The sequence below is a fragment of the Monodon monoceros genome, unplaced genomic scaffold (assembly GCF_005190385.1).
Source record: "Monodon monoceros isolate NGI ecotype Baffin Bay Population unplaced genomic scaffold, NGI_Narwhal_1 Super_Scaffold_21, whole genome shotgun sequence".
Classification (NCBI taxonomy): domain Eukaryota; kingdom Metazoa; phylum Chordata; class Mammalia; order Artiodactyla; family Monodontidae; genus Monodon; species Monodon monoceros.
The window spans coordinates 67,345,917-67,366,567 of NW_021703778.1; the positions used below are offsets into that span (position 1 = coordinate 67,345,917).

At 37.3% G+C, this 20,651-nt stretch overlaps 1 protein-coding gene across 1 annotated transcript in view; it reads left to right on the forward strand.

Annotated features, from left to right (window-relative positions):
* TRIP4 (thyroid hormone receptor interactor 4) overlaps positions 1-20,651 on the forward strand; it is a 66,678-nt gene that overhangs the window by 3,174 nt on the left and 42,853 nt on the right. The window contains exons 2-7 of the mRNA XM_029238843.1: positions 2,563-2,732; positions 3,571-3,704; positions 10,858-11,070; positions 13,138-13,216; positions 15,861-15,990; positions 17,909-18,124. Of these exons, the coding sequence (XP_029094676.1) occupies positions 2,563-2,732; positions 3,571-3,704; positions 10,858-11,070; positions 13,138-13,216; positions 15,861-15,990; positions 17,909-18,124 (942 nt within the window). The remainder of the gene's footprint in view (positions 1-2,562; positions 2,733-3,570; positions 3,705-10,857; positions 11,071-13,137; positions 13,217-15,860; positions 15,991-17,908; positions 18,125-20,651) is intronic.

The following is a 20,651-nucleotide window of genomic DNA, read 5'->3' on the forward strand; positions in this document are numbered from 1 at the left end:
ATGCTCTTAAAGAGGCACAAAGGCACAGGTTTGTTCACTTATAGATTGTAACTCTGCAAATCGACCACCACGTTAGGAAAAGAACCCAGTACATGTACTACCAAGGATGGGCCAATTACATGATTTTTTTTTTTTAATTTAAAGGATATAGCAGGGCTTCCCTGGTGGCGCAGTGGTTGAGAGTCCGCCTGCCGATGCAGGGGACGCGGGTTCGTGCCCCGGTCCGGGAGGATCCCACATGCCGCGGAGCGGCTAGGCCCGTGAGTCATGGCCGCTGAGCCTGCGCGTCCGGAGCCTGTGCTCTGCAACGGGAGAGGCCACAGCAGTGAGAGGCCCGCGTACCGCAAAAAAATAAATAAATAAAAAAATAAAGGATATAGCATTATTGTAATAATTTTTCTTACTATTCATACCAGTGTATCTACTTTACAGTTTCTTCAGATCATATAATGCTTTCATGGTCTGATATCTTAATTTTTTCACTTCTTACTTCTCTAATGACATGACATAGTCCCTGTAGAAAACTGTAGGAAAAAAATCAGAAAAGCATAAAGGAGGAAACCAAGATTACCATAATACCACAACCCAGAGATAACCATCATTTCTCTCTTAGTGTTTTTTCCTATGCATATTATAATACATTTTCAAAATATATTCATTGTAGGGAAAAAAAGAAAATAAAAATAAACCCAAACTCTTTTTAATCATCTCTCTCTTAGTGGTAATCATTTTGGTGTATAACCTTCTAGCCTTTTTTCTACACATAAGTGTATGGATATATACATTCCTTTTATAGCAATTGGGATCATATGCTGTACAGTGTGTCCCACTATTTCACTTTATATGAGAGTGTTTTCTCAAGTAATAATAATTACTGAGAAATTACTGAATTGCTGAATTCCCTGGCAGTCCATCGGTTAGGACTCCGTGCTTTCACTGCCAAGGGTGCGGGTTCAATCCCTGATTGGGGAACTAAGATCCCACAGCTGCATGGTATGGCCAAAAATAATAATAATAATAAAGTAAAATAAACAAGTCAGTGATTTTTTAAAAATAATAATTATTCAAAAATTTTACTTTTTGTGGTCGCATATTATATTTTGTAAAGTCCAAAAACTTGAATTCATTTGCCCCTTTCATTGATGAATGTTTAAAATAGTTTCCAGTTTTTCACTAACTCAAATAATGATGTAGTTAATTTTTTTGCATAAACTTTCCTGTGTCTCTTATTTCTTAGAGAGTTCTGTAAATGGAATTATTGGATTCTTTTTAAGGCACTTTAAATATATTGGCTGATTGATTTATAGAAAAGTTGTACTGACTTGTACTCCCACCCCATTTCACTTTTAGGAACGCTTCATACCATTTTCTTAAAATAGATCTGCTCATTCTGATGTGATGCTAATCTTGATTTATAATTTTTAAGAATGTTAAATTAGTAACTGGTTAGCTTATAGTATATATTCATATTTTTAGCAAAAAAGAAATTTTAGGTTTTGCAGTATAAAGATGAAGTAATTTGTATTGTTCCTAGGAAAATATAATGACTGCAGATGTGTGGTTATGGAAAGTATTCTTTTTTTTTTATAACAGTTATTTTTAACAATTCTTTTGAGATGTAAGTTTTATTCAAGTCACTTGTTTTAAATGTAAAATTTGATGAGTTTTGACAAGTATATATAGCCTTGTAACCATCCCTCAATCAAGACATAAGTAGTCCTTGCTTTGCACAGTAGTATGGAACCATAAAAATGACCATGCAATCTACAATTTAAAAATCTTAATAAAATGGTCTTAATAAAAAAATGGGGAAATTTTTGATTATTCCATGACCTTCCAAAATGTGTGTCAAAATATTAAAAACTCTCCTGTCAGAATAAATTTAAAAAATAGTAAAACAAACACTTATTTAGTACACTGTAAATTTTTTAAAAAATTTTATCTTATATTGGAGTGTAGTTGATTAACAATGTTGTGTTAGTTTCAGGTGTACAGCAAAGTGATTCAGTTATACATGTACATGTATCTATTCTTTTTTTTTTTTTTTTTTGCGGTATGCAGGCCTCTCACTGTTGTGGCCTCTCCCGTTGCGGAGCACAGGCTCCGGACGCACAGGCTCAGCAGCCATGGCTCACAGGCCCAGCCGCTCCGCGGCATGTGGGATCTTCCCCGACCGGGGCACGAACCCATGTCCCCTGCACTGGCAGGCGGACCCTCAACCACTGCACCACCAGGAAAGCCCTATCTCTTCTTTATCATTCTTTTCCCATTTGGGTTAGAAAGTATTCCTATGTTAAGGACAGCTCCACAAACCTATCTTCAAAACACTGATTTGATTCTAGAAATACAAGATTACATGAAGGTTATATTATGAACTACTTGAGGTCAGAGTCTTTGTTCTAATCAAATTTATATCCCTAGCATCTAACCTAGAACTTGGCTCAAAATAAACAGTGTAATGGATTAATGAATGTTTATTACTACCTTGATCTCTGTTACGATTATTGAAAAACATAGTATAAGCTAGCCCTCTTTTAACAACTTATTTCTTTGCTTCTTGAGGTATGTTTTGTCAATTGAGAGTGCTGAAGAGTTACGAGAATATGTTACTGACCTTCTTCAGGGAAATGAGGGCAGAAAAGGTCAATTCATAGAAGAGCTTGTAACTAAATGGCAAAAGAATGATCAGGAGCTGATTTCTGATGCTCTGCAGCAGTCCTTCAAAAAAGATGGTAAGTTAAGTTAATGTAATTAACTTAAGTAAATTAAAGTAAAGGTTGAAATATTGATAAATTAGCTGGTTTATAGGACCTGGTATGTTCTGTCACCCATATTTCCTCACAACTAACTTAAGCAGAATCATATGTATACATGTTTTTAGTTCAGTTCTACTTGATCTGTAATGAGTATTGTTTTAGTTCAGACTTTTTCAACTTAGAAAATATCACTAAAATACTTGTTTATAGATACAAATGTGGCTTCAGAATAACTTGAAAAATTTATACACAGATTAAAGAAAAACTTTAGTTATGTGTATACATGAATGTAAGTAAATGTTGACCAGTTTTAGTATGAATAGCGTTTAGAAGTAACTATTAAGTTAAACAGTACAAAAGATGAGCACCAAACTAAATAAGTCATTATTATTATACAGTCTAAAATATCAGATTTTAATTTAACTTTTTTTTTTTTCTGGGTGTGCCGCACGGCTTGCGGGATCTTGGTTCCTGCACCAGGAATTGAATCCAGGCCCTTGGCAGTGAAAACGTGGAGTCCTAACCACTGGACTGCCAGGGAATTCCCTTTAATTTAACGTCTTAATTTTAGCTAGTAGTCTTTATTATTGACTACAATATTGAAAATGATGGTTTAAATTTAATTCTGATTTGAGAGGAAAAGATAATTTAAAAACCTGCCTGACTTCTTATATTGACTCTAAGTATTAAGCATTGCCTTCTCTTTGTTAGCTATTAATTCACCAATGAATCCTACTATTTCCAATCTATTTATGTACATATATATATATATTTATTTATTTATTTATTTTCTTCTTCTTCTTCTTCTTTAAAGAAATTTTAGATGGGCAGAGGTCAGGAGACCAGCTAAAGAGGAGTAGGCGGAAAGGGAGAAACAGACAGGAAGTTCCTGCATTTACTGAACCTGATACAACCATAGAGGTCAAAACACCTTTTGATTTGGCCAAGGTGAGTGCTTAGAAAATGAGGCTTTTCTGGCTATATGGAGAAGAGCAAACAACTGATACATTTCAGAGAGCAAAGGGTATAAATTGGTCTAGAATGGCAACTTTTCAACAAATGCATGAATTTTAGAGAGTGATAATGATAACATATTACTTTCTATATGGTAGATATTTTTTGACAACCTGATTAAATAAGTATTAAAAGGACATCTTCAGGCTTCCCTGGTGGCACAGTGGTTAAGAATCCACCTGCTGGGGCTTCCCTGGTGGCGCAGTGGTTGAGAATCTGCCTGCTAATGCAGGAGACACGGGTTCGAGCCCTGGTCTGGGAGGATCCCACATGCCGCGGAGCAACTAGGCCCGTGAGCCACAACTACTGAGCCTGAGTGTCTGGAGCCTGTGCTCCACAACAAGAGAGGCTGCGATAGTGAGAGGCCCACGCACCGCGATGAAGGGTGGCCCCCGCTTGCCACAACTAGAGAAAGCCCTCGCACAGAAACGAAGACCCAACACAGCAAAAATAAATAAATTAATTAATAAACTCCTACCCCCTACATCTTCTAAAAGAAAAAAAAAAAAAAAGAATCCACCTGCTAATGCAGGGAATACGGGCTAGAGCCCTGGTCCAGGAAGATCCCACATGCTGCAGAGCGACTAAGCCCGTGCGCCAGAACTACTGAGTCTGCACTCTAGAGCCTGCGAGCCATGACTACTGAGCCCGTGTGCCACAACTACTGAAGCCCACGTGCCTAAAGCCTGTGTTCCACAACAAGAGAAGCCACCACAATGAGAAGCCCTCGCACCACAACGAAGAGTAGCCCCCACTCACTGCAACTAGAGAAAGCCTGCGTGCAGCAACAAAGACCCACTGCAGCCAAAAATAAATAAAATAAATAAATTCATTTTTTAAAAAAAGGACTTCTTCGCTTAGAGATTATAGATAGATAGATAGACATGATAGAAAATATTTAATGAAATACACCAGGACTTCAATTTCAACATTTTTTGTGGCTTTGTACTAAAAGAATGCACAATTCTAGCTGTTTTAAGAGTGTTCCTATTTTAGGCCATTCACTACCCATCATCATCATCATTATCTAGCATTTAGAGCTCTTTCATATTCTCTCTTGGCTCTAAAAATAGCCCTGTGAGGTAAGCAGAAATATTTTTATTCAGGGCAATTTGACAAGCTAAATTTCCCAGCAGAAGGGAATAGTTAATTATGATAAGACGGAAGAGTAGTGATCAAAAAGTTCTGAGTGATGACCATGCAATAAAACATGGAAAAGGGTTTCCAAAATAATGTGAACTTAAAAAAAATAGTCTTAAGCCTTTTATTAATTGAAATAAAATGAGCAAAGACTATCACAAGCAAAAGAAAAAGCACAAATGACCAATAAACATTAAAAATGTTTATCCTTACTAGTAATTAAGGAGTCCAGTTTGTCACCCTAATTGCCTGAACTCTCCTGGTTTTAGCACTGAAAAGTCCTGTATTCTGAGATTTCCCCTAAGTCCTGGGCAAACAAGGTTGGTTGTTTACTTTACTAATAATCAAATAAATACACATTAAATCCCTGAGATATGGCATATCAAATTGTCAAAGATTTTATTTAAAAAAATTTTTTTGGCCATGCCATGCAGCATGCGGGGTTTTAGTTCCTGGACCAGGGATTGAACCTGTGCCCCCTGCAGTGGAAGCTTGGAGCCTTAACCACTGGACTGCCAGGGAAGTCCCTCAAAGATTTTAAAAACAGATACAGTGATTATGAAGTTGTATTAAAACAGGAACCTCCTATACACTACTGGTGGCAATGTAAATTGGTTTAAGCTCTCTGAGGGCAGTTTGGCAGCATGTATCAAGAACTGTGGAAATATTCATATACTTCTGACTTATTAATATGACTTAAATATCTAACAAAGTAATCAGAAATGCACACAAAAAATGTATGTTCTGTATAATGTTATTTATAATATTGAAAATATGAACTGACCTGATTTTTTAGCAGTAAGAGACAGATTAAATAAATTATTATTCCCTCATTTGGTGGGATATCATGCAGCTCATTTCTTTTTTTTTAATAAATTTATTTAATTAATTTATTTATCTTTGGCTGCGTTGGGTCTTCGTTGCTGTGCGTGGGCTTTCTCTAGTTGCGGGGAGCAGGGGCTACTCTTCACTGAGGTGCACGAACTTCTCCTTGCAATGGCTTCCCTTGCTGTGGAGCACAGGCTCGAGGTGCGTGGGCTTCAGTGGTTGTGGCACACAGGCTCAGTAGTTGTGGCTTGCGGACTCTAGAGCACGGGCTCAGCAGTTGTGGCACACGGTCTTAGTTGCTCCGCAGCATGTGGGATCTTCCCAGACCAGGGCTTGAACCTGTGTCCCCTGCAATGGCAGGTGGATTCTTAACCACTGCGCCACTAGGGAAGCCCGCTCATTTCTTTTTAAAGCCGTGGTGTATACAGAACATTGTTTCTAGGGGAAATACAGGGTTAGGTTTCTGGGAGCCTCTGATCACATTTCCATCAACCAATCAAAACATAACCTCATTTTATGTGTGTTTCTGTTTAAAGACACTTTATTTAATATATATTGTTGATCATCAACATTGAAGTCAAAGCCAATAGCACTGTAACTCATGCCTGAAGAAAGCTTATCTAATACACCTTTCTTTATTATTATTTATTAATTTTTATTATTTATTATTATTTTTATTGAATTATAGTTGATGTACAATATTATATGTTATAGGTGTACAACATAGTGATTCACAATTTTTATTTTATTTTTTAATTTTTATTTATTTTGGGGGGGCTTGCAGGATCTTAATTCCCCCACCAGGGATTGAACCCATGCCCCCTGCAGTGGAAGTATGGAGTCCTGACCATTGGACTGCCAGGGAATTCCTGGTGATTCACAATTTTTAAAGTTTACATTCCACATATAGTTATTATAAAATATTGACTCTATTCCCTGTGTTGTACAATGTATCTCTGTAACTTATTTATTTTATACATAATAGTTTGTACCTCTTAATCCCCTACCCCTATCTTTTATTCTCTATATATCTGTGAGTCTGTTTCTATTTTGTTATATCCACTGGTTCATTTTTTAGATTTCACATATAAGTGATATCATACAGTATTTGTTTTTCTCTGTCTGACTTATTTCACTTAGCATAATACCCTTCAAGTCCATCCATGTTGTTGCAAATAGCAATTTTTCATTCTTTTTATGACTGAATAGTATTCCATTGTGTATATATACCCCATCTTTATCCATTTATCTGTTGATGGACCCTTAGGTTGCTTCCATATCTTGGCAATTGTAAATAATGTTGATATGAACATTGGGTATATGTATCTTTTCAAGTTAGTGTTTTCATTTTTTTTTGGATATATACCCAGGAGAGGAATTGCTGGGTCATATGGTAGTTCTACTTTTAGTTTTTTGAGAAACCTCCATACTGTTTTCTTTTTTAATTAATTTATTTTATTTTATTTATTTTTGGCTGTGTTGAGTCTTTGTTGCTGTGTGCAGGCCTTCTCTAGTTGTGGTGACCTGGGGCTACTCTTCGTTGCAGTGCACAGGCTTCTCATTGCGGTGGCTTGTCATTGCAGAGCATGGGCTCTAGGCACACGGGCTTTAGTAGTTGTGGCTTGCAGGCTCAGTAGTTGTGGCTCGCAGGCTCTAGAGCACAGGCTCAGTAGTTGTAGTGCACAGGCTTAGTTGCTCCGCAGCATGTGGGATCTTCCTGGACCAGGGCTCGAACCCATGCCCCCTGCATTGGCAGGTGGATTCTTAACCACTGCACCACCAGGGAAGCCCCTCCATAGTGTTTTCCACAGTGATGATACCAAGTTAACACTCCCACCAGCAGTGTATGAGGGTTCCCTTTTTTCCACATTTTCACCAACATTTGTAATTTGTGGTCTTTTTCATGATAGCCATTCTGAGAGGTGTGAGGTGATATCTCATTGTGGTTTTAATTTACATTTCTCTGATAATTAACGATGTTGGGCATCCTTTCATGTAATATACCTATTTTCCATATAAGGTACAGCCTCTTGTGCTTAAGAACATTAGATAGCACTTCCTATTATGCATGGGGGCCATATTAAATGGTGAGATTACCAACAAAAAGCACAGAAATGCAAAGAAATGGCACTAAATCGACTTAGGATACTTGTTTACAGTATGAGAGCTGAAGCAAGAAGGCAGATCACTGCATTGCTCAAACTTAGCTGGAAATGTGTGCATTTGGTGACTCAAATGTTTTGCCATTCTGTGCGTGTCCATGAATGCCTGTGAAAGCACCTGGAGTATTGATTTGGGGGTTACAAATAAATATTAGCAAGTAGGTGAATTTGAAGATCTGGAACCATGAAAAATGATGGTCAAACTGTATGTCCAGTTCCATTTTTGGACATGTAAGTAAATCTTAAATCTGTCTTCAATTTTCTCAGGCAATTCATTTGGTTATTCAGAAGTTTTTATTGTGTGTCTGTTGTGTGTCAAGAACTGATTTAGACATTTGAGATATAGCAATAAACAAGACTCATTAAGGTTTCTTGCCCTCCTAGAGTTTACATTTTAGTGGTTCAGAGGAGAGGTAGAAAAGATAGTCAAAGAAATTTTTTTAAAGTAATTATATATTGTGAAAACTAACATGAAGGAAATTAAAAGGGCAGTGTGATAGGCAGTTATTGGAAGAGTGGGAGCTAATGTAGGTAGGGTATTCAGGGAAAGCCTTTCTGAGGGAGTGAAATTACAGCTAAGACCTGAACACTACAAAGGAACCAGTATGTAAAGAGATGGGCTGGGAACAATGCAGAAAGAGGGAATAACAAGTGCAAAGGGAAGATGGAGAAAAGTGTTCTCAGAAGTATCAAAAGCCCTGTGTGGCTGGAGCATAGTGGACAGGGGAAGAATGATGTGTAGGTGAGGCTAGAGAGCCCCTGAGGGCCATATGTAAGGCTTTATAGGTCATTATAAGTAGCTTGGATTAAATTTTAAGCACAATGGGAAGACAGTGAGTGGTTTTGTTTTTCGTATTTTGTTTTTTAATTATTTAACCCCTCCTCCCCACCCCTCTGAATGGTTTTAGGCAGAGGAGTGATATGTTATGAATTTTCTGGCTTGCCCTGTTCTCCCCTTCTCTCCTCTATTACTCTGTCTTTCCTCCTTCTCAATAAATACTTGCTGCCTGTTATGGATAAAAGACCTAATCAAAGCACAGCCCTCAATCCCTCAAATGTGTTATTTTAATGTAACTGGATATTTTAAAGGGAGTGAGATAGAAGTTTCTGCTTAGAGATTTTAGTCTTCCCCTCACAAACATCCCTGAGAGCAAAGGTATAATTGACCAGTTTGAAAAATGGCTACCTGCTAGAATTAGATAACATCCTTAGCACTTGTCTTAGATTTTAACATTTACCTCCGTTGACTTATTTGATACTGTCTGTATATCTCAAGTTTTGGCTTTGGACATTAGGGCATGTTACCTCTCTTTATAGTAACCAAAGAATTGTTACCTTCATTGTTATAACTCTCCTATCCACTAGGACTCCTGAGATTTTTCTTTGAAACTTCAGTCTCTGGAAATGATTGAGAAACTCTCAATTTAAAGGGAAAGTAGGACTACACCAGAGGAGAGGCATCTATGCACCTTAAGTGTCAAAAGCTGCTGTGGTCTGAATGTTTGTGTACCACTCAGAATTCATACCTTAAAATGCTAATGCCCAGTGTGAATTAGGAAGTGGGGCCTTTGGGAGGTTCTTATGTCATGGGGGTGGAGTCCTCATGAATGGGGTTAGTGCTCTTATAAAAGAGACTTCACAGTCCCTAACCCTTTTTGCCACATACAACAAAGAAGTAATTTCTGTGACCTGGAAGAGGGCCCTTGCCCAACCATGCTTGCACCTTGAACCTGGACTTCAGCCTCCAGAGCTATAAGAAATAAGTTTCTGTTGTTTATAAGCTACCTAGTCTGTGATATTTTGTTACAGCAGCCAGAATGGACTAAGGCAGAGGCTGATATAGTTCTCTTTTTAAAGTTTTTATTTTATAACATACATACAGAAGTGAATAAATGAATTTTCACAAACTGACCATACCTGTATATCCAGAAATAAAACATTACCATTCCTCTAAAAAACTCCCATGCGCCCCACAATGACAACCCTCCCAAGGGAAAACACCATTTTGACTTTGAACATCATAGATTAATTTTGCCTGCTTATGAACTTTGTATGAATGGAGTTAAATAGTATATACTCTTTTGTGTCACATGGTTTATCTCATTGCTATATAGGATTCTGTTAAGTGAATATTCAATCTACTGTTGAACATTTGGGTAGTTTTCCAATTCTAATGCTGCAGTGAATGTTCTTGTATATGTCTTTTGTTGAACATATTTACTCATTTCTTTTGAGTATATGTCCAAGAGGTGAATTGCTGGGTCACAGGATATACATATGCTCAGCTTTAGTAGATACCAGTTTACACTCCCACGAACGGTGTGTGAGAGTTCTAATTGTTCTATATCCTTGCCAACACTCTGTATTTTCTGTCTTTTCAATTTAGCTATTCTGGTTGGTGTGCAATGGTATTACACTGGTTTTATTTTATATTATCTTGATGACTGATGAAGTTGAGCACCTTTTCATGTATCTGTTGGCTGTTTGGATATCTTCTTTTATGAAGTTCCTGTTTAGGTCCTTTGCCCATTTTTCCACTGTGTTATCTGTCTTTTTCTTATTGAGTCAATTTTTTATAGATTTTTCTTACTTTACTGATTGTTCTTATTTCCAGATCTGTGAATATCACCTGCTTTTAGAGGCATTTTTGTTTTCTATGATCCCCAATTTAGCTATACATAAATATGTCACATAAACAGCTTTTATTGCTACATTTACCTTCCACCAGGGGTGACAGCTACTAGCAGAAAAAGCAGAGTATATTAGCTAGTTTTTCTAGGGCATAATCTTTACTTAGACCCTTGATTATAACTCCTTTGTATTTCTCCTACTTCCTTCTTTCATGGTTGCTGGGTAGGGTGTAAGTTATTATTGAACAGAACTGAGGTTTTTCTCTCCTGACTGTTTTCATTGTCATTAATTATTTGATGTTATTTCTGATATATTTGTACGATCAGGCACAAGAGAACAGCAGCTCCTTAAAGAAGAAGACGAAGTTTGTCAGTTTATATACAAAAGAGGGACAGGACAAGCTTGCAGTCCTGATCCCTGGTCGCCACACTTGTGATTGCCTGGGCCAGAAGCACAAGCTGATCAATAACTGTCTGATCTGTGGGCGTATTGTCTGTGAACAAGAGGGTTCCGGCCCCTGCTTATTCTGTGGTACTCTGGTAAATTGTTTCTTTCTTATTTCACTACACTTCAGTTTTATACATAGGGACATTCACACCCCTAGTAATTTCTCTTTTTCTTAGTAAATTTCTTCCCTAAGGTGTCCAGTAAATTCTTTTTTTTTTTTAATTTTATTGTTTTTATTGAAGTATAGTTGATTTACGTTGTTGTGCCACCGGTAAAATTTAGTCAAAAACCCAAGTTGAGGGCTTCCCTGGTGGCGCAGTGGTTGAGAGTCTGCCTGCTGATGCAGGGGACACGGGTTCGTGCCCCAGTCTGGGAAGATCCCACATGCCGTGGAGCGGCTGGGCCCGTGAGCCACGGCCGCTGAGCCTGCGCGTCCGGGGCCTGTGCTCCGCAACGGGAGAGGCCACAGCAGTGAGAGGCCCGCGTACAAAAAAAAAAAAAAAACCCAAGTAGATATCCTAGAACTGAGGCCTATTTGTGAGAAGGTTTTGAGAACATACCTTGTTGAGGGATCTAAGTCTTGTGTCAGATTAAGTTCAATTCAAGAAAATTTTAGGGCCTGAAATGTCAAAAATTTTTGTCAGTCTTCAGATGTGGCTCATGTTCCTAGGGTTACAGAGCCACTGTGATGTAATCCTCAAGTCTATAGCTTCTTTTTCCAGAATACCTTTTTCTTTTTTTCTTTGCCGTACGCGGGCCTCTCACTGTTGTGGCCTCACCCTTTGCAGAGCACAGGCTCTGGACGCACAGGCTCAGCAGCCATGGCTCACAGGCCCAGCCGCTCCGCGGCATGTGGGATCTTCCCAGACCGGGGCATGAGCCCGTGTCCCCTGCATCGGCAGGCGGACTCTCAACCACTGCACCACCAGGGAAGCCCAACACCTCCTTTTTATAGCTCCTCATTATCTGAGTAAGTGACCTCAAAAGTGTAGTTGTAATGACTCTGTTACAAACACCCTAGTGAGTTGTCTGGAAGGCTTATTCTGCCAGTTGAGCTGACTGGCAGAAGCAATGGCATTTGGTATTGGTGAAGGTATACATTTTGTGTTGCTTTGTTTTCCCTTCTCTGGTGGGGCCTTTAATTTTTTAATGTACTCAGATAATAAGCTGATAGACAATGGATGACCTGAAAAATGTAGTATCTAACATCAAAAATGTTCATAAAACAGCAGCAAATGTCCTCCCATATGGGGTTTTTCTCTAGAGAAACACTCTACAGCTGCTGTGTGCCACTCAGGCAACTGCTAGCAAGTACAGTGTTTTCTGTTAGGTCCCTTGGATCCTTCGGTGAATTCAAGAAACAGAGTAATGTAAAGCAGATAGGCCTTGAGGTCTTGCAGTTTCATAAACTTAATATGAAATTGTTTTTAAGTAATCCCTTCTGCTTTTAAGTAACCTCCCTTCTTACACTTCTAGTGATTTTATAATAAACAGAACTTTTTCTTTGCTTAATGTGTTTATTACTTTATAAGCAGGTAATGTTTGAAGGCAAAGAAGCAAAATACATATAAAAGCTAGACTAGTTTTCACTGCTTCTTTTTCTGGCTCTTTTTAATAAGACACTTGTGGGACTTCCCTGGCTGTCCAGTGGCTAAGACTCCCTGCTTCCATTGCAGGGGGCATGGGTTCAATCCCTGGTCAGGGAGATAAGATTCTGTGTGCCGCATGGCGCAGCCAAAAATAAATACATAAATAAATAAGACACTTGCTTAGCAATTCTCTTGTAAGACTTGGATTTCACGATTAGAACTGGAAGGCTATAAAAAAAGTCTTGTATATTTTTTCAGTATTCTCAGTGGTGGCAAATCTTTATCTTTTGAAAATAGGTTAGATTATTTTTTTTAACTGTCATTCAGGGACACTTGTAGTGATATCAGTTTTTTGTATGGTTCACAAAAGAAGGGAGAAATGGAAAGAGACTAGGGCAAAACTCATTTGGGTATACTTTTTTTTTTGGTATACTTGTCTGGATTAAAAAACACTGACAGTCTATTTTATTGCCATATCTAATGTGTAATTTGAGGTTACTTTTTAAGTATATCAAGCAAACACTATCATTTAACTATTGGATCATGTGTCTTACTCTTATTACTTTATAGGTATGTACTCGTGAAGAACAGGATATTTTACAGCGTGACTCAAACAAGAGCCAGAAACTGCTGAAGAAGCTCATGTCAGGTAGGCAGCAGTCTTCTAATTGGGTCACTGTAGTTATGTACATTTTGTTGTATCTGTGATTGTTTCTCTTACTTGTATCCTGGTATGTAAGATGCGATTTATTTACTCGTTTATTTTTTTTTAAGTTCTTATTAAAACCACCTAACATTGAGCAAAAAAACTAATAATAATACTATTGTATTATAACCCAAAGAATAAAATTAATGTCATGAAGTAACTGAATAAATGAATAAATGGGAGAGAAGGAACTGCTCTTATAGAATTCCAATTAATAAAGTGAAGGAATTATGGTAACAGAAAATTACCATGTCAACACCACAGTAGTATTGATAGTAATTGCTACAGGCAAGATCCACCAGTAGATGCTAAAATTATTGGATGAAAGTTTAAGAATTGGAGATGTGCTAGATCATGAAAGACAAGGAAAGACTGAAGAATCGTAACGGTATGGAGGAGACTAAGGAGACACTACAACTAATTGCGTTGTAGGATCTTGAATCGGATCCCTAAACAGAAAAATAATATTAGTGGAAAAAAAGTTGAAATCCAAATAAAGTCTGTAATATAGTTAATGGTATTGTACTATTGTTAATTTCTTACTTTTGATAATTGTACTATGGTTATGTGAGATAAGATACTAACAAGGGAAGATGAATGAAAGGTATACAGGAACTCTTAATTTTTTTGCAACTCTTCAAAGTTTTTTATAGTTAAAAAAAGCATGACAAAAATAGTTAAGGACATTTTTAAAGGGAAAACAATATACTCATTACTTTCCATTTGTGCAAATATTTTGTTCCTGCTTTAATTCATAGTTGTTTTTTAAATATAGATAGATTGGTTGGTATTATGAAGTAGCAATCCTAGTGTATATAGAATTTTACGTTTTTCCTTTTTTAACTGTTTTATAATTATTGTTTATGTTGCCATATATTCTTCATATTTGTAATTTTTAGTGCTTAAAAATAGTCATTAAATTTATTTATTATAATTGATTATCTATTTCCTCATTACTGGATATTTTGACTCTTTCTGAATTATAAATAATACCACAAGTGGTCAACTTTGTTAATATTATATCTTTGATTTATTTCCTTGGGATAAATTCCTAGGAATGGGATTACTGAGTCAAAGAATATTATCATTTTTGACACTTAAGATGTATTTGCCATATTACTTCACCAAAATATCGTACTAGTCTACAACAATATTAGTATTTTACCCCAAAACCTATCACTATTGGGTTTTGACATTTCATGTTATTTTATTTTTATAGTCGTAATTTATTATTATTATTATTAATGAGGTAGAACATGTCTCCATATTTTTTCCATTTGGATTTTTCTAGGGTCGTTATTATGAGAAAAGGTAGTTCTCAGTGCTTTTCTTATATTCAGAACACAAGAATCAACCTCTTTTTTTAAAAATTTTAAAAGAAAGGTTTGACAGGACTTTTTTTTTTTTTAGGACTTTAAATAGCCTAGAGTTTTAGGTGTAGGGAAAGGTCAGCCTTCATTATAGCTTAGTTGTTTTCCTAACACATTTTAGATCTTGGTTCTATCATGATTTATGGCTATCTTTTCTGAGATATATACATTTATGGTATGTTGTCACAAAGGAAGATAACACATGGGCCGAGGAATGAATGTGGGCTTTAGAGTTAGACAGACCTAACTTTATTTTATTTTATTTAAATTTATTTATTTATTTTTGGCTGTGTTGGGTGTTTGTTGCCGCATGTGGGCTTTCTCTAGTTGCGACGAGTGGGGGCTACTCTTCGTTGCAGTGCGTGGGCTTCTCACTGTCGTGGCTTCTCTTGTTGTGGAGCGTGGGCTCCAGGCGTGTGGGCTTCAGTAGTTGTGGCACGTGGGCTCAGTAGTTGTGACTCACGGGCTCTAGAGTGCAGGCTCAGTAGCTGTGGCGCACGGACTTAGTTGCTCCGCAGCATGTGGGATCTTCCCGGACCAGGGCTCGAACCCGTGTCCCCTGCATTGGCAGGCGGATTCTTAACCACTGCACCACCAGGGAAGTCCAGACAGACCTAACTTTAAATTTTGTTTCTACCTTTTAATTTCTGACTTACTGAACTCAGTAAATTTGCTAATGTCTCTGAATTTCAGTTTCTTTATCTGTAAAATAAAGATAATATAAACTGTCTTACAGGGTTATAGTGAGAATTAAGTACTATAGTACGTATGAAGTGCCTTAGCATCTGATAAGTTCTCGTTATTCATTTCTGTCCCTCTGTGCAATTTCTTCTCTTTTTTCCTTTTATTATTTAGTTCTTAGCTTTGATATATAAAAGTATGTTCAAAGGTGATATTTAGCCCTGCTCAATAAAGTTTTTCTTATAAGGCATTTTTATATTGTGTTGTTAAACAGTTTGTTACCCTCAGTGATCCACATCTCCATAAGGGAAGAAGTGGATCCTTAACATTTATTGAGAATGTATTATGTTTCAAGCGCTGCTTGATGCCTGACAAGTAAAGCCTGGCCTGTGTACTTGTTTGTTTTCCATTGAAATGAAGGCTGTCAGTCATTAGGGGCACAGCCAGATCTACTGATATTTTGTTCTTTGCTGCACAGCGATACAACTAATTGGTATGATTCACTGACACCATTTGATTTCCTTATTGAATTTCAGGGACAGAGAATTCTGGAAAAGTGGACATCTCTACCAAGGACCTTCTTCGTCATCAAGAATTGCGATTTAAATCTGGTCTGGAGAAAGCTATCAAGCATAAAGACAAACTGTTAGAGTTTGACAGAACTAGGTATGATGTGGTTAAAATAAAAAATGCTAAGAAATAGAGTAGTCCATTATTTTGGCACTTGATACCTTCTTAGGGTGGACTATGAAAGTGTTTACAACAAAAGAAGAGCCAGATGCTCTGTGGAGGAGGTCTACAGCTTGTTTTTGAATCATGTCTGAATAAGATAGGCTCCCACCGAGAGGATCCTACCCTGCAATATTTTTTGATTCTTGGCAAATGCTAGTGTACCCCATGGAAAGTTGATTTGGGTTGACACAGTTCCTCACTTGTTTTACTTGAAACCATCATTTATTCAGTCAGCATATGTTAGAGTGCCTACCATGTGCAAACTGTTGGGGAGCCTCTGGATATTCCATAAGAAACTGTCTCTGGGAGAGTGTTAACACCACCTCATGGGAAGACATGATTTATCCTCCCTTTTTCCTTTGACACTAAATTTGTTTTCTGATTCAATAATGTCCCTAAATTGAGTTTTGCACTCCTACACTTTTGTCATTGAGCCCACTCACCTCTCTTTAGGAGACAGATTTATGGATTTGTTAGTTCTGTTTTTTATTTTTTTCTCTTTCATTTTTTTCTTCTTCTGGAAAAAATATGTATTGAAGACCAATTAGTGGTAAAGAATGTTTAAATAGGACTTACATGCTCACTTCTCAAGTGGCCATGTGAGAATCCTTAGAAAGACCCTGCATCTCTTACTGTGGTAACTGAATATGTCTATTCCTAGCATTATAATCCTTTGGTTAGACACACCTGCTGCTTTCAAATCATTTGCTGTGAATACATGAGATATACTTTGAAAGCTCTTCATTAATAAGCCTGTCACAAGGTTTGTGACTAATATTTGCTCTTCATCCTTAAATGTCACTTTTATCCTTACTCAGTGAAACTCATTATTAGAAATAGAGTACATTTTTTGATAAACAGAAACTGGAAAAGGGTCTCTCCCTATTGGCATTGTTGCTCTTATGCTGGTGAGTTTCTAAGGACGCCAATTTCATTATGTAGGCTTGTGTATAGTACCACTCTTAGTCTACTTTAAAACTTTTATAATTCCAGCTGAGTCCTGAAAGAATGAAATCTGAATCTGATTTCAGTATTCCCGTATGCCTGAATATATCATACTAATTATTAATTATGCAGTTGAGACTGATTGATGATTTTGGAGTAGTCACTTAACTTCTTTGAGGCCCAGGTTTATTATCTGTAGAAGGAGAGAGTTGGATTATCAAGATTCCTTCTAGTTGTTAATTTCTTTGTTGGTATGATCTTAGAAATAGGCCTGATTGTCATATCTTGGAACTTGGCCCTTGTAAATATGTTAAATGAGGGACTGGGGATAGGGTTGGGGTGGGGATGGGGGAGGTGGTGAAAACTGACATATAGTAGTAGAGTATTAAAGATATCCTAAGAATAAGCTTATAGGACTGAGAATCCAGGATGGAACTCCAGTTTCTAAGGGAAATAGCGGCAATTGGGCCTAGCAGGAATAGTCTAGGTCCCAATTGTAGAAGGACTAGGATATTGAGTAAGCTGCCAAGACATGAACTCAGATGCAGCAAAATCAGACTTAAGCCCAGTTATAAGAAGGTGAGGGCTGGACTAGTAAGAAAATAGGAGGACAATAGATTTTGGTGCTGTGTCTTTTCCTCCCCAAGGATAAGATTCGTTCTAAGAGCTGAGCTGAGTCTGCAGTGGGAATAAGGTATACGTGGAAGCTGGAAATCAGGCAGAGTTTGACCTAGTTTTGGAACGTTCTTGAGCATCTATATTTGAGATAATAACCTTCAGGACAGCAGAAGAGTGAGCTACTTGACACAGCTTCCCAGTAATCAAGTCCCTGTTTGTCAACAGGTGACCTAACTGTTGACCGAACTGTGTCAACACAAATGCCATGTGTGCTTTTTTTTTTCCTTAGCATTCGAAGGACCCAAGTCATTGATGATGAGTCAGATTACTTTGCCAGTGATTCTAACCAGTGGTTGTCCAAAATTGAACGGGAAGCCCTACAGAAGCGAGAGGAGGAGCTGAGAGAATTTCGACATGCCTCTCGGCTCTCGAAGAAGGTCACCATTGACTTTGCAGGCAGGAAGATCATGGAAGATGAAAATCCTCTAACTGAGTATCACAGCAAGTAAGTGGACAACACCAGAAAGGGACTGAAAGAAGGGGGCAGTTTAACTGTAAAGGATTTGCCCCCCCCTTTTAATGAGTCTGTTATTTTTGTTAATTTTTAGAGCAACATATTCATTTGGAGTAGAAACATGGAATAGTAGCTAAGAAAATTTTGGAATTGAACAGTGAGGGCCACTTGACCTACTAGATAACTACTGTAGTTTTATAAAAAACTGTTTTTAAAACAGTGAGGTACAGTTTGGGCACAGGAATAGATGAATGAAATGTAATAGAATCTGGGAAGAGAGCCATGCGTCTGCATTGTGTGTGTATGGATGTGTGTCTATAGTTGTGTAAAACTTTTCTAAACAGTAAGGGAAGGATTAAATAAATGATGGTCCATCAGCTTTGAAAAAAATCTACATTAGATCTCTACCTCAAAGCATACTGTGAGAATAAGTTTGACTAAAGAGTTAAATGCAGGGACTTCCCTGGTGGCGCAGTGGTTAAGAATCCGCCTGCCAATGCAGGGGACACAGGTTTGATCCCTGGTTCTGGAAGATCCCACATGCCGTGGAGCAGCAAAGCCCATGCGCCACAACTACTGAACCTGCGCTCTAGAGCCCGCGAGCCACAACTACTGAGCCAGCATGCCACAACTACTGAAGCCCATGTGCCTAGAGCCTGTGCTCCACAAGAGGAGAAGCCACCACAATGAGAAATAAATAAATAAATGTATGTATGTATGTATGTATGTATGTTACATGCAAGGGAATTTCCTGGCAGTCTAGTGGTTAGGACTCCAAGCTTCCACTGCTGGGGCCCTGGTTTTGATCCCTGGTTGGGAAAGTAAGATCCTGCAAGCCAAATGGTGTGGCCAAAAAAAAAAAAAAGAGAGAGAAGAAAAGTAAGAGTTAAATGCAAAAGAAATAAAAGGATCAGAAAGAAATAGAATAGTAGAAATTTAGGAGAATATAGTTAATGTCTTGGTATGATAAAGTTCTTTCTAAGCAAGATACAAAACCCAGAAGTCAAAAAGACAAAGATATTTTAAATCACATAAAGAAGTACAATACTGAGAGAAAACATTTTAAACGGTTTTAACAGTTCAAAAGAGCAATATCTATAGTATATAAAGAGCTGCAAGTTAAAAAGACACATCCAGTAGAAAAATGGGCAAAGGCTAAGAACAGACAATTTACAGGTGAGGAAATACAAATAGCCAATAAACATTTGAAAAGATGCTCAGCTATTTATCAGGGAAATGCACATTTTGAAACATAATGTATCATTAAATTGTCTGAAATTTGTAATTTATAATATTGCATAATCTTTGAGTGTAGGAAAATGGATATGCCCTGTTACTAAGGACGGGAATATTAAAATGTTCAAGTCTCAACACCAAGAGTGAACCCAAATGGAAACTATGGATTTTGGTGATACTGATGTGTCAATATAGACTGATTAATTATAACAAATGTACCTCTCTAGTGAGGGATAGCTGATGATAGGGGAGGCTGTGCATATGTGAGGGCAGGAGGTAAATGGGAAGTCTCTGAACCTTCCATTCAGATTTGCTGTGAACCTAAAGCTGCTCTAAAAAATAAAGTTTATTGAAAAAAATTTACATCATAGCCAATTTCAAGTTACCAACATGAAGTCACTGAACAGAGTTGAGAAAAGATACACATATTGGCTCTAGCACAGTACTGAAAAGAAAGCACGTGGAGATCTCACTCCACGTTTTGGAAATGGCATACATATCTCTCTGTCTCTCTGTCTCTGTCTCTGTGTCTCTCTCTCTCTCACACACACACACACACACACATACACACACACACACACGGAGAAAACTGGATATTGGTGAACACAGTAATGCTTTCTATGCGGTCCAGTCCTCGGTCTTTCTCTTTCATTTGTGGCAAATCCATCACAGAATTTTCCTAATCAGAGGTTATTCACTCCCTAAAACAAATTCTACCACTAGCTTCAAAATAATTAATTTGTTTTTAACTATTATATATATGCTACACAGATATAAAGAAAAAATAAAATTATTTCTGGGTGATGGGTTTATGAATTTTTCATTTTCTTTCTATTAATTTGCATTTTCTAGTTTTTCTGTAATAAACATTGATTGCTTTTATAGTAAGAAAAATCATTTTTATGTGTAAGAAAAATCATTTTTATGTTCAATAAAAAATGGTACAGCCTTTTAGAAGTGAAATTGGACAGTATCTCAAAATTTAAATTGTGCATATTTTTTGACTTTTTGACACCAGGTGCCTAGATGCTAGTTTCTTCATCTCTTTCTCAACAATTAAAAAAATATGTTTGCCATTCTGATACATGAAAAATGGTATTTCATCATAATTTTTATTCACTTTTTTTTGCTTTGCTTGTGTGCCAGTAAGTCTGAGCATTCTAAAAATATATTGATTAGCTATTTATACTATTTCTTTCATAGATTCTAGAGTTCTAGATATACTTAACCAGTGTACTAGGTCTCAAATCTATTTCCTTCCTTTAGATTCCATCATCCCCAT